Source organism: Loxodonta africana, chromosome 3 (assembly GCF_030014295.1).
Source record: "Loxodonta africana isolate mLoxAfr1 chromosome 3, mLoxAfr1.hap2, whole genome shotgun sequence".
Classification (NCBI taxonomy): domain Eukaryota; kingdom Metazoa; phylum Chordata; class Mammalia; order Proboscidea; family Elephantidae; genus Loxodonta; species Loxodonta africana.
Window position 1 is genome coordinate 40,590,241 of NC_087344.1, and position 12,447 is coordinate 40,602,687.

Below are 12,447 nucleotides of genomic sequence, written 5' to 3' on the forward strand. Positions count from 1 at the left end.
GAAGTGTTCTCTCAGAAGCTGGGAAACGCCTGGGTCTGCAGCCACCCCCGAACGTACCCTCACCCTCCATTAGCACTGCTAGCTGCCGCACAGCCACCTATAGATTGACCGTCTCAGTTGGACCCGTCTAAGTGGGGAAAGGCCGTGTCTTCATGGCCGTGGTGATCCCTGGAAGCCACAAGAGGGAGTGGTCTTTGCCGTCTTGGCCTCATGTCCAGATGAAGGGTGGTGTCCCCTCTTTTGAGAAGCCCCTGACCACACTAACCTGGGCACTAGGCCCCTGAAGACCTTCTGGGCTGCCTGGGTGGCATAGTTCTCCCAGTACCCTGGGGAAGCATCCACCAGTGGGTAACCCTGTGTCCAGAGTGGGGCGGGTACCTGACCAGGATGAGATCCAAACCAACTGCAGCCAAGACAGTGCTTGGTGCCTTCCTGGGCTGGGCAGGGCTGCCCTCATTCCACCAAAGCCCAGCTCCTGTGCCTGGTTAAACAGTCTCCATACCACAGGTCCCTGAGCAGTGGGAGTTAGAAGCGGCTTTAGGGGGCCCAGGGTGGGTGGTAGGGTCAGTCCAAAAAGACAGAAGTAAAGGTGTTTATGTGAAAGGATTCCACAAAATCACATGGGCTGGTGAGCAGGGGGCTGAGCCATGCTGCTGACCATGTGTGGCTTCTGAGGCGGTGGGGTCCCCTCTGTACATTATGGGCCCTGGGAGCAGGCCAGCTCCTGCCTGGTGGCCCTGGTTATAAGTGGGCCAAGGGCGGTGGGAGCCTCATATGGGGTTACTGGTGACCGAGTGTGGCATTTCTAAGGTAAACCGTGCTTCGCCATGAGTCGCAAGTGATTCAGACACCCCAGGCCATGGCAGGGCTCTGCCCAGCTGGCAGAGGGCAGCCTGCACCAGGCCTGCTGCCCCCAGCTCCCTTCCGCCAGCCGGGTTCACCCTTGCTGTCTCTGCCTTGCCCCTGCCCGGGCTGACTCAGAGGAAGGGGAAGGGATCTTGATGTATTCAACATTGTCTGCCCCTTGGACTGCCCCACATGGCTGCGTCCTGTGCCCCCTGCACTGCTGTGGGGCTGGAGCCCCATATGGGTGGGCAGTGCCTCTGGACCTCCCTGGGCAGTGGACCAAAGCCACATTGATGAGTGGACCAACCCTTCGGTCCGTGCTGGCTCCCCTGAAACCTGCCTCCCAACTCTCAAGATGCCCAGGGCTGAACCAGGATTTTGATGCCAGGTCTACCATCCTATGACTGAGGGGCTAGAGACACCTTGGGGACTGGATCCCTGAGCTGGAGCCTCAAAGTGCAGGCATCCCCGGGGTAAGCATGGCTGGCTAGTGTCAGACCTGGGTTCAGCCGCAGAGCAGGGCTTCTGCTCCCCCTGCAGGGAAGGCCTCCTCCCTGCTCTGGGCCCAGGGGGACCAACCATGACCTTTAAGAGGCTGGGGGGGAGGGAGTGGGTGGAGCTGGGAGGCTGAAGCTGCCTGAAGCCAGCCCTGGGGGGGTGGGCCGAGGGACAGGGTAGGGCCCTGTGGCCTTCAGTGGCTCATTGGTTCCCTCCCCCTGCTCCCTGGCAGAAACATCCATGTCAGCCGGGACTGGGCCCCGAGGCAGATTCCAAAGGCTCTTGGCGGGCTGTTTCTGCACATCTGGAGCCATGCATTCCGACTCCCCAGGGGCCCGAAGGAGCCCTGTGTGAGGCTGCAGCTGTGGGCGAGCCAGACTATTCTGCAGGTGGTGGGACAGATGTGTGGGCTGCCGACCAGCCTGAGTCTGGAACATTCTCCCAGCAGCCACCTCCCGGTATGCCTGGTGAAGGGGACTTTCTCAGGGAGGGGGTGGGCCCTGGCCCCTGCAGTGGCCTTGGCAGTTTATCTGTCCAAGACTGCTGGACCAGATGCACAAAGACATGTGGTGAAACAGACACCCACGCCCTCACACCACACACATGCACACACACGTGTGCACACTGACCCAGATGCATGCACAAACACCTTCACACCATATATGCACATACACACGCAGTTACAGATGCACACACATGCACACAGTGAGATGCAGATACCCTTACACCACATATTCAGTGACACACATGTACACAAATGCTGACAGATATCACTGTACACATGTGGACACATACATGCATGCACATGACCCAGATGCACACCCTCATACCACACAATGCACATATGCACACACATATGCATGTAGTGACACAGATGAACACACAAACACCAACACAGCCACCCCGCACCACACACATGTACACAAACACGCAGTGATACACATGCACACACTGACCCTCAGACCCCTACCCCCAGGCCATCCCAATAACCCCCCTGCCTGAGAACGGGCTAGGTGGGACAGCAGCAGTGGGAGCAGTTTCCATCTCAGGTACAGGGGCCCTGGAAGTAGGCCACCTGGGAGGCCCCATTCAGCAGGACCCTGGCCTCTGGCTCTGCTGGCCCCAAGAGGGCTGGGGTCTCCAGGCTTTTAGTGGGCCGGGGGCTCAGCCTCCTAACATGCCTCTCATACAGTCTGGCTACCCCCATTTACCAGTAGGCTATGCAAGGCTGGGAGACTGGTATCTGCAAAGCCAGGCAGCTGGGAAGTCGCGGGTGGGACTCCCCTGGCAGGTGGCCCCAGCATCCACAACCTTCCCCAGGGCTTGGGCTGCCTTTGATGTCCAGGTGGCAGGGGGTCTGCGGGGCCAAGAGGTGGGACACAGGGCCCAGGGGGATGGCATTCTCTCTAGTCAGCATGGTCATGAGCCAGACATAGGTCTGGGCTGCTGTGCCCCCGGTTCTGAGGTACAAGCGGGTACTGGCTCTGAAGGGATGCAGGGAGGGGGTATGGGGCCCATGGAGCGGAGGGCTGAGACCACTGCAGAGAGAGGCAGAGCAGGGGTAACTGTGGTCTGTCCTCAGTCTGGCACCACGCGGAGCCCCAGCCCCCATATCCTGGGCCCAGTGCGAGAGCAGCCCCCAGAGACCAAGGACCACATGGGATTTGTGGGCCCAGCCAAACAGCAGCTTTATTAATGGTGCTGGATTCCTCATATACTTGACAGTGACAGAAGTATCCCCAGGGTCCCATGGAAGGCCCTGGGTGCGGGGACAACACTGTGTAGCATTTACACTGGAATAATATAAATAAGCTTTGGTGTATGTTTTTAGGACAGAGTAGAGGTTAATACTGCGTTACAAATACTTCACACAACACCAGCTCTCAATGTTAATTGGGTTTGTGGCTGAAGGGCAAATCCTAAGGGGTTCAGTGCTCTGGGTCCCCACCAGGCAGGCGTCTAGGGCTGGGGCTCCACCTGGCCCTGCCGCTTGGCCTTCATCTGCAGGTATCGCCCTTTGCCTTCCTCAAAGCGCTTCTTCTCGTCCTCTGTCTCCGGCTGCAACAACACACAGAAACAGTCTGGTTAGAGGCAAGAGGGGTGTCCCTTGACTGTGGAGTCTGGGACCTGTGCCCGCCTTGGAGAGTCAGTGACCCTGCCCGGGGCACTCAACTGCCCCTCCCCCCAACCTGGACAAACCATTCCAGGAGGGCTCAGAGGTCCCCCACCCCTTGGGACTGCCCGACCTTTCCGACAGGCCCGCTTTTGAGGGGCTCAGAGAGCAGAGAGTGACTGAGTTCCGGGAGGGAACACTGAGAAGGGAAGTCTGAAAGGGATTGGCATGGTGGCGAGGAAGCGGTAAACGACTGAGTTGGCTGTGCCTTCATCACCTGTCTTGGCAGGTGGAATTCCACGCCCAGTGTCTCTTTGGTAGTGAGCTTCAGTTGAAAAACAAACTTGATGAAGTGCGCGTAGGGGGGAAGCGTAAAGCTGGAGCTGGGGAAGAGAGCAGCAGTGATCTGCACGGGGCACCCGGAGAGAAACGGGGGCCGAGGGAGTGCCTGGTGGCTCAGCATGATGGTGCCTCCTCCATGGGCAGGGGGTAGCACTGGACCATCATCACCCCCTTTGCTGCTTCCTTCTTCTGAGCAAAGGAAACCCTGGTGGCATAGAGGTTAAGTGCTATGGCTGCTAACCAAAGGGTTGCAGTTCAAATCTGCCAGGCGCTCCTTGGAAACCCTATGGGGCAGTTCTACTCTGTCCTATAGGGTCGCTATGAGTCGGAATCAACTCGATGGCACTGGGTTTGGTTTTTTTTTTGGGGGGTTTCTTCTGAGCAATTTAAGATTTAACAAGTCCCCATACTCAGGGCTAGAATCAAGCTGACCAGCCCAGGTTTCACAATTTGTGCTCAACTGCTAACCTAAAGGCCGGCAGTTTGAACCCATCCGGCGGTACTGTGGAAAAATAAAAATGCCTAGGAGTCTGCTTCCATTGAGGCTGCAGCCAGGAAACCCTGTGGAGCACAGAGTCGACTCAATGGCAGCTAACAACAGCAGTCCTGATTTATGCCTGTTGGCCTGGTGGGATAATGAACAGTGCCTTCTTTTGCCCTCAAGAGTGGCCTGGTTTGGATGCTGAGTCACATGGCCCCAGCAGATGCCATGGTGGCAGCATTAAGTGGTCACTTCCTGGTGCCAGCTCTGTCCCATTGCAGAGTTCTCTCTGGCCTCACCTGGCCCGGCACTCAGGTATGATGGGCTGTGTCAACCCTCCAGGATGATGATACTTAGTGGGTGTCTAAAAGCCACGGAAATGAGGCAGGTGACCTTCATCCACAATGACACCAAGCTCTGCAGCTATTTTTGGGCCAAAGTGTTTTCCAGACAAGTGGTATATTGGCCGAAGAGGGAACAATCAGCTGGGAAGTAATGTCAGGTTAGACCAAATATTCCCTTTCCCCCAGCCTCCTCTGAAATTGTGCGCTAAATGTCACCAGGTGTAAACTGTCAAGCCTCGCCAGCTTGGAGCCAGTGGAACTTTTGGGTATTTAAAGAAATAGGCTTGGGCTCTTTACAGCTGGTCTGGTTCCTGTTTGAAGAGTTTCTGGTGCACGCAGGCAAAATGGTGGCTTTTCTGAGGCATTTTATTGAAGAATTCCCTCCTGCTGCTCCAGTTTCATCTCTGGCTGACCATTTTAATAAAATTTCTGAGACTAAATGGCATTTGACTTGAAATAACCAACAGAAAATGAAATGTCTGTCTCCCTTTAGCTGGCAGTTCTAAGGGGGAAAGACCCTTGAACTTCCTGGGGGCTGATGGGCTGCCAGTGGTGCCCCAGGAATACATTTGCCACATCCAGGGCCTCCTGCTGGGCATGGCTGCAGGCTCGTGTCAAATGTCCACGGGCACGTTAACCACTTGGAGTCTTCAGGAGCACAGTTGGGGTCGGTGGGTATGGGGCCAGGGGCTGAGACCCATCATTTCCATCAAGTGCCCAGCTGTGGCGATGCTGCCGGTCCGTGGACCACACTTTTAGTAGAGGTTCCTACGCCTTTTTCACCCATCCCTGCACAAATGGGGACATCGGGAGTGGCCAAGAATGCCAGGCCAGCAGGCTAGGACAGCAAGGCTTCCTCCCCTCCTCTCTGGAGCTTGATGGGGTGTGGTGGGAGAAACCTCTGGCTCTCATTCCTAATGCAGCAGCCAAACGCCACGTCTCAGCCAGAGGAGCAGCTGTGGCTGGTCCTTGGGGGAGGAGGATCCTATAGGTCCGTCTGGGGCACAGCAAGCCCTGTGGGACGTAGGTGGGGTCTCAGGGCTGGGAAGCCGGGAGCCAGGGCCTGGTGCGGGGCTTTGCTGTTTTTGGAGCAGCAGTGGCAGCCACACAGGGTTGGGAATAGAGCCGGAGAAGGGGAAGGGGTGGGTGGGCTGGACTGTGCACTAAGGATCCACCAGCTCTAAAAGCGGGGCCCCTTGGCTTGGGTTCTGGAGCTGGCCTTCCCTCCAGCTGGTAGCATATCTGCCTCCCAGGGAAAAAGGAGGGATAGAAGGCAAGAGGCTTGGAAAGGAAAAGACCTCAAATGCAAGAGCTGGAGCCTGGCCTGGGGAAGGCGGGCGGTCTGGGAGGAGCCGACCACCACACCCTCAGCTGGCCCATGAAGGTCAGCACTGTTGAACATGAGCAGGAGACTTTCTGTCTCTTCCTCCCTTGTTCCTGGGAGCATGCAGACAAGGGGTGCTGGTGAGGAACTTGGGTCTCCAGTTAAGGGCTCTTGGGGCTAAAGGGAGAGGTAGTAAGTGACTCTATGAAGCCAATGCCTCACGCTTCAGAGCTGCCATCAGGGTGCCCTGGCATGGCTCACCTAAGGCCTGGCTCTGGAGAGAGGCTGTTCACTGGGGCCGTGGGCCAGCAGCTCAGGCCAGGGGCCTCCATTTGTAGAGGGGGCAGAGGATGCTGGGGAGCGGCCCACCCTCTGTGTCTGTCTGTCTGCAGACTCCTCTGGACTGCCTACACTGCACACCTATTACTGCTCCTTTCCAAGCCCCCAGCAGGATGAGGCTGGACACCACTTGTCCGTGGGTCTGGCTCCCAACTGAAGAGTCTTCAAATGTTCCTTGTAGACAGCAGACAGGAGCAGGGTCTCTGCAGCTCCCCTGGCCTCTGTTTCCCCAGTGGTAGAACCCAATGAGGCTCCCTGGCCACCTGCATTTTAAGGGTCTGTGGCCAAACAGATTTGGGAAACTGCACGCCAAATGCCCTCCTCAGAATCAACTAGGCTTGTGGGGACATGTTCTAAGAACATGGAAGTATATAATCTGTATGACTGGGTTGAATCTAGCCTTTCCCAAAGTGGCCTGGCCAGAGACCCCTTTCCCTAAGGAACATCCATACCCCCACTGGAGTTTGCTGAGTGAGAATAGCTTCCTGTGTCTCCTGCTATCAGCTTTCTGCGTGCGCCCTCAAAGCTGCCCAGCAGCCCCAGGGATACCGGACAGAACACTGGCCATTCTCGGGAAGCTTGTCTACATTTTGGCTGGCTTTCAGAATGGGCTGGTTCCCACATAGGCCACTGAGCATGGCCAGGGCCCAGCCGGCCCACCGCAGGGCCCTGCCATTACACACGCCCATCAAGAAGCAGCCTCCTTGTTCTGCCCAAAGTCAACCTGGCTACCCCTCCAGGGCCTGGTGTGAATCCTGGCTCTGCCTGGACTAGTCATATGCTCAAGCACTACTCACATGCCTCTTCTGTAAACTGGGCCAATATCCACCTTGTGGGGTTGTTGTGAAGACCACATCCCTCCCAACTGCCCCTGTCAACATTAGTCATTAAAAAAAAAAACACAAAAGGCAAAAGAAGCCAGTCACTCACAATACACGTGCAATTGCCTCCATGAACAACGGCGTCCTTTGCCATGAGACCAGAACCGGATGGTGCCCAGCTACTATTGCTAAACATTTAGATCAAGGATTCTACAGAATAATTATGATCAGAAGGGGAGAAAATGAGAAATAGAATTTCAAATTCTCATGGAATCCAGACTCTGTGGAGCCATCAAGGCTAGATGATCCCTGAAACTGTTACCCTGAGAAAAGCTTTAAATCTTGAGCTGAAACCATCCCCTGAAGTCACCTTTGAACCAAATATTAGTTCAGCCTGGTCAGAAAAGAATGTCTGCATTAAGCATTATACTCTTTTAAAGAACCATTTATATGTGATCAAATTGGCAACAGCAGCTCGAACGGATAAATGAGAAGCTTAGGGGCACTGAGTTGGTGTTAATGATGGGGAAATAGTTTTGAAAAGATTGTCAAGAAAGGTGGCATAACTTGAAGACTGACCAATGTCACTGAATTATGCACACAGAAATTGTTGAAGTGGTGTATGTTTTGTATATTTTCATCTAAAAGAAAAAGCCAGTCTCAAAGGGCCACATATTATAGGATTCTGTTGGTATAAAATGTCCCAGAAAGGCAAATCCATAGCATCTAAGTGGCCCAGCTTCTTCCACATTTATGCAGAAAACTCCCAGATTTCCTGTGAGCAAAGATGCTGATGCAAAAGGCATAGTGGACATGGGCTGGCTGCCCCCAGGCCCCCGACTTCACTGATGCAGGTAGTGGGCAGCGCTGGGACACATGTCTAGGGCACCCAGGAGCGATTTTAACCCCCTTGGGTGTACTCAGAGCTATTTCAGGACAGTACTGGTGGTGTTCAGGTCCAGTCTACAGGCATGCACTGGGGATAGGCTACTTGCACGCAACCCATCCCTGCCCATAGGGAGGGCCACACCCAGAGCTGAGAGCTGCAGTGACCTCCTCTCCACCATGTCCCCTGACAGTGGATCTCGTGGGTGCTGATGACAACAGGCCTCTGCGTTTCTAAAAACCTGATGCACGGGTTAAACCGGGCCTCTGTCAACACCTGGATGTGGGACTTGAGAAGAACAAAGACATGCCCTGAGCTTTCGGTGCTGGCTTAGGTTGCAATGCCAAAGCTTATGACCGTGTGACCAGCAGCCAGATTATCCCAGATTGTCAACGGGAGCAAGATGTCAACACTCCCACCACATTTAGGGAGGTCCGACGTTGGGGCTGTCACCCCTGTACTTTCCCCAAGCACATGGGGGAATCCTCAGCATTTGGGGTAAGGGGTGGGGAGAGAAGAGGGACAATCATAGGGGAGCACTAGTGTCTAGAAAAAGGGGCAGTGGTGGTTCAGTGGTAGAGTTCTCACCTTCCATGTGGGACATGCCGGTTCAATTCCTGGTCAAAGCACCTCACGCACAGACACCACCCATCTGTCAGTGAAGGCTTGAGTGCTGCTGTGATGTTTCAGCAGAGCTTCCAGACTAAGACAGACTAGGAACAAAGGCCTGGGTATCTGCTTCTGGAAATCAGCCAGTGAAAACCCTATGGATCACAACGGTCCGATCCACAAGTGATCATGGGGACGGCGCAAGACTGTGCAGTGTACTGTTCTATTGTACATGGGTCCCCACGAGTCGGGTGCCAACTTGATAGCAGCTAACAATGGCAACAACAGCATCTGAAAGCTGGTGTAGAACCATGTGCTCCATTTGAGTTGGGCCCTTATGGGGTCAGGAAAAGGGGCAAGCGAGGTGCAGAGGGTATAAGTGCAGGGTGGGCACCCAGGGCACGGCCTCCTCACCTGTTGCATCCCAGGCACCTTGCTGCCTGCCCGTCCCCACCCTGTCCCCTGCCCTTCCACTTTAGCAGAGCCTCCTGAACCCCTGTGACCCCAGTTAGCCCTCAAGCCCCTGGCCACCACCAGATGGCCTCACACGGCCACAGCTGCTCCCTTCAGGCCATTCGGTTTTCCAGACTTGGTGTTCATGGCTCCAGGTCCTTTTCTCACTAGCTTGGTCAGTGCATGGCCTGAGGAGGCACAGGCTGGCGTACAGGTCATTCACGCTCACACTGCTAGCACAGCATAGTAATCCTCGGTTCGGGCGTGGGGAGAAGCTGGGACCCAGCACTGGGCCTCAAGGCTGCCTCATGTATCTCCTCCGATGCTTCACGTTCTGCAGCTAATGCACCCGCCGGGTTCTGCCCTAAGACAAAGCCAGGAATGGCTGATGGAGGGCGTAGAGGCAGCCAGGGGGAGATGCGCCAAAACATTGGTGAGAGCGGTGAAGGAGCCCCTGGGGCCTTGTCTCTCTTCTGTCTTTGTGATGGTAGCAGTGTGGAATGTTCTGGGCTTGGAGTTGTATTTTGGCCACTTGAGTCTCCACTGCACTGCCTCGAGCACCCACCCCCGTGCGCTGCTATATTGGTGCTGCTGGGCCTTCCTCACCTGGTTGCCCTGGGGGTCCGGCTAGCAGAAGTTTAGGAGAAAGACAGTGGAGGGCAGGGGTCCCAGGCAGCTGAGGTCCTGCACTCACCCTCTCAGGGAAACTAACAGATGCCACAGGTCTGAGTGTCCATCGCCATGTGGAGAAGTCCCTGCCTCGGGGGTGGTGGGCGTCCGGCTTCCCAGCCCCTGAGCCCCATCAGCAGCTCCCCGTTGAGTGACTAAGAGGGGCCACTTCCTGCTGCGTGTGGAGCGAATGGAATGAGACAGCTGGCTCCCAGGCACGCTGCCCCCTCCCACGACCCAGCTGCCGCCTCCTCCAGCCCGACTCCCTCCATCCACAAAGTAAATAAATACAGAGGTTGTTGGCTGTTGCTGTTTTTAATGGAGGGCTGGGGGTGGAGGGGAAGGAAAAGCTCCTCTGAGGGAAACCAGAGGCTTTCAAGTGTGGAAGCTGCTGGCGGCGAGAAGGGCTCGGGCCGCAGGGCTCCCTGCACCCCATGCTCATCAAGAGAGGGCGGGGGGGACTGCAAGGGGGCTGGCGGTAGCGTGGTGCAGGGCACCACATGTACAGATGGCCCAAGGGGCCCTGATGGTGGCAGGGACAGTGCAAGGGAAGTGAGGAACACAGACGATGGAGTGCCATGGCCCTGACTGTGCGCCCCGGGCGCCCACTCACCTTCCCAGGGCCGGGTTCTCTCGTCTGTAAAGTGGGGACTCGAGGAAGAGATGCAGCAAAGCGCTTTCTGTGGTGCCTGGCGCTCTGGGTGCACGATCCTGTTGTGGTCGCAAACTCCCTCAGTGACAGGTGCACTCCTGGGTGCTGACATCTGCTCTGAGGTCATCCTAAGGCCCACACCCTCCCCACGAGCTCTTTCCACAGGGTACATGTGAGAGGAGGGTCCCAGGGTAGCTCCTCTCCTTTACTCTGGAAGCTGACAACTGGCAGGGTGCCGAGCCCCTTGCTCCATCTGCAGCCGTGTTGGATGCCTGGGCCTCCACTCACATCCCCCCAGTCCTCCCCTGCTGGTTCCTCTTCCTGCCAGCAGTGTCTTCTGGGCTCTCTTCCCGTGGAGGGGCAGCCTGTGGCTTTCAGAGCCTGGCACTGCAAACCAAATGTTTTCCACTCTGCATTTTCTGTGCTTTGAGCTTGGCACGGAAGGCAGTGACTAAGTTTCCCTCTCGGGGAAATCAATAGCTTGTCCTTTTTGTAATTACTGAAGGTCTATTGCAAAGAGGGTTCCAGGGGTGAGAGAACAACTTCCTGTGTGTCTGAGGGCATTGACAGGCTCAAGCAGGAGCTGCATGGCACCCTCTCCTGTGCTCACAGTGGGAAGCAGGAGGGGGTTCAAGACAATGATGGGGGTAGTCAGAGCTTCTTCCATGACCAGGCCACCTGGCAGGGCCTGGTGGTGGCTGTGTCCATGGATAAGGGGCCTCTCTGCTAGGTGAAGGCAGGCTCCAGCATCCAGGACACACTGTGTCCCCAGAGCCGAGGTCCAGCTGAGGAGCTGACCTGGTAGGGCTGGGCCAGGCACTGGTGAGGCCTGTTCTGAGGAGGCAGAGCCAGGCCGAGTGGTGGCAGCGCCTCCCCACCCCCCACTCCCTTAGGCTGCAGGCCCAGATTAATTAACTCTGCTGCTATGCTGACAGACGCAGGAGTGAACCTTGGCAGCCTCCACAGGGAAGCAGCCGGAAACCTTAAATGATGAGATTGTTGTCGAGGCATAAACACCCTCGTCAGGAACTGTCCCCAAACGTAGATGCACCAGTTTGATCCAGAATAACTGCCCCCGTGTATGGCCACGAAATCCCCCTACATAAAGGACAAAGGGAAGATGCTGCAAGAGGTGGGTGGGGAGGCCAGGTGCTCTCAGGGAAAAGCAGCAGAGGGTGAAGGTCCCCTTCAGAAAAGAGAACCAGGACTCAGTCCCACTGCTGGACCTCTGATAGCGTCCCACAGAGGCATGACGCCCATATAGCTCCCCGAGCCGAACATTTACAACGAAGGCTGAAGCTGCTGTCTGCCAAGGCCCGGCAGGGGCCACAAACCATGTGTGTGTTCGCACTCCAGCCTGGTGGGAACGGGGACTCTGACCCTCACACGCTCATTTTGCCCCCAAGAGTCCTTCCAGCCTCTGTTCTGGCCTGGGACACAGCAGGGGCCCAGCAGGCATATGTCCAATGCACGAACAAACAACAAGTGATCGAACAAATTAAGATCAAAACGAGAAAGCCTTAATTCCACATTGGGGTGGTCTTTACGTTAAAGATTCAGAACTGGTGGTTATGCTCAATGAGCCCACATTCAAGCATCATCTGTCCCCAGTTGCCTCCAGAGGGCTCAGCCTGCCCAGGGCTCACAGGGCTCTGCAAAGGTGGCAAAGGCAGGATCGAGGGCATCTAGCACACCCGGACTCGGACAAGCCCCCACAAGAGGCCAGTGTACCTCCTTTCCTGCTAGGAGTGCAGCACATTATGCTCTGGCCCTGTGTGTGTGCATGTGCCTGCAGGTGGGGGAGCCCTTTTGCACCCTCCTACCACTGTGGGGTGCCAGGGTCTGTTTCTTTCCTGCCTCTTTGAGCACAGTGTTTGGAGGTGTCCCTGACCTCAGAGGGCCTTTGTTGGGTGCCCCAGGCCAATGCGTGGAGAGACTCCAAGCCACCAAAAGCAGCCTCGGTTCCTATGTGCCCAGGACAGCCTCTACTCCACCCCAGGAAAAACCACGCACGAGCTGATCCTGCCTGAAAACCCTCTGGGCCTAGCCAACTTTTCCCAGCCTCTCTCC

General features: G+C 56.1%; 1 protein-coding gene across 3 annotated transcripts in view; it reads right to left on the reverse strand.

Annotated features, from left to right (window-relative positions):
• Positions 1 to 3,007: 3,007 nt before the first annotated feature.
• Positions 3,008 to 12,447, reverse strand: part of ACOT7 (acyl-CoA thioesterase 7) — a 133,454-nt gene continuing 124,014 nt past the window's right edge. For all 3 annotated transcript variants that reach the window (XM_003413491.4, XM_010593148.3, XM_023552128.1), the window contains exon 9: positions 3,008 to 3,402. In XM_003413491.4, coding sequence (XP_003413539.4) covers positions 3,304 to 3,402 — 99 coding nt within the window. In that variant the 3' untranslated portion in view covers positions 3,008 to 3,303. The remainder of the gene's footprint in view (positions 3,403 to 12,447) is intronic.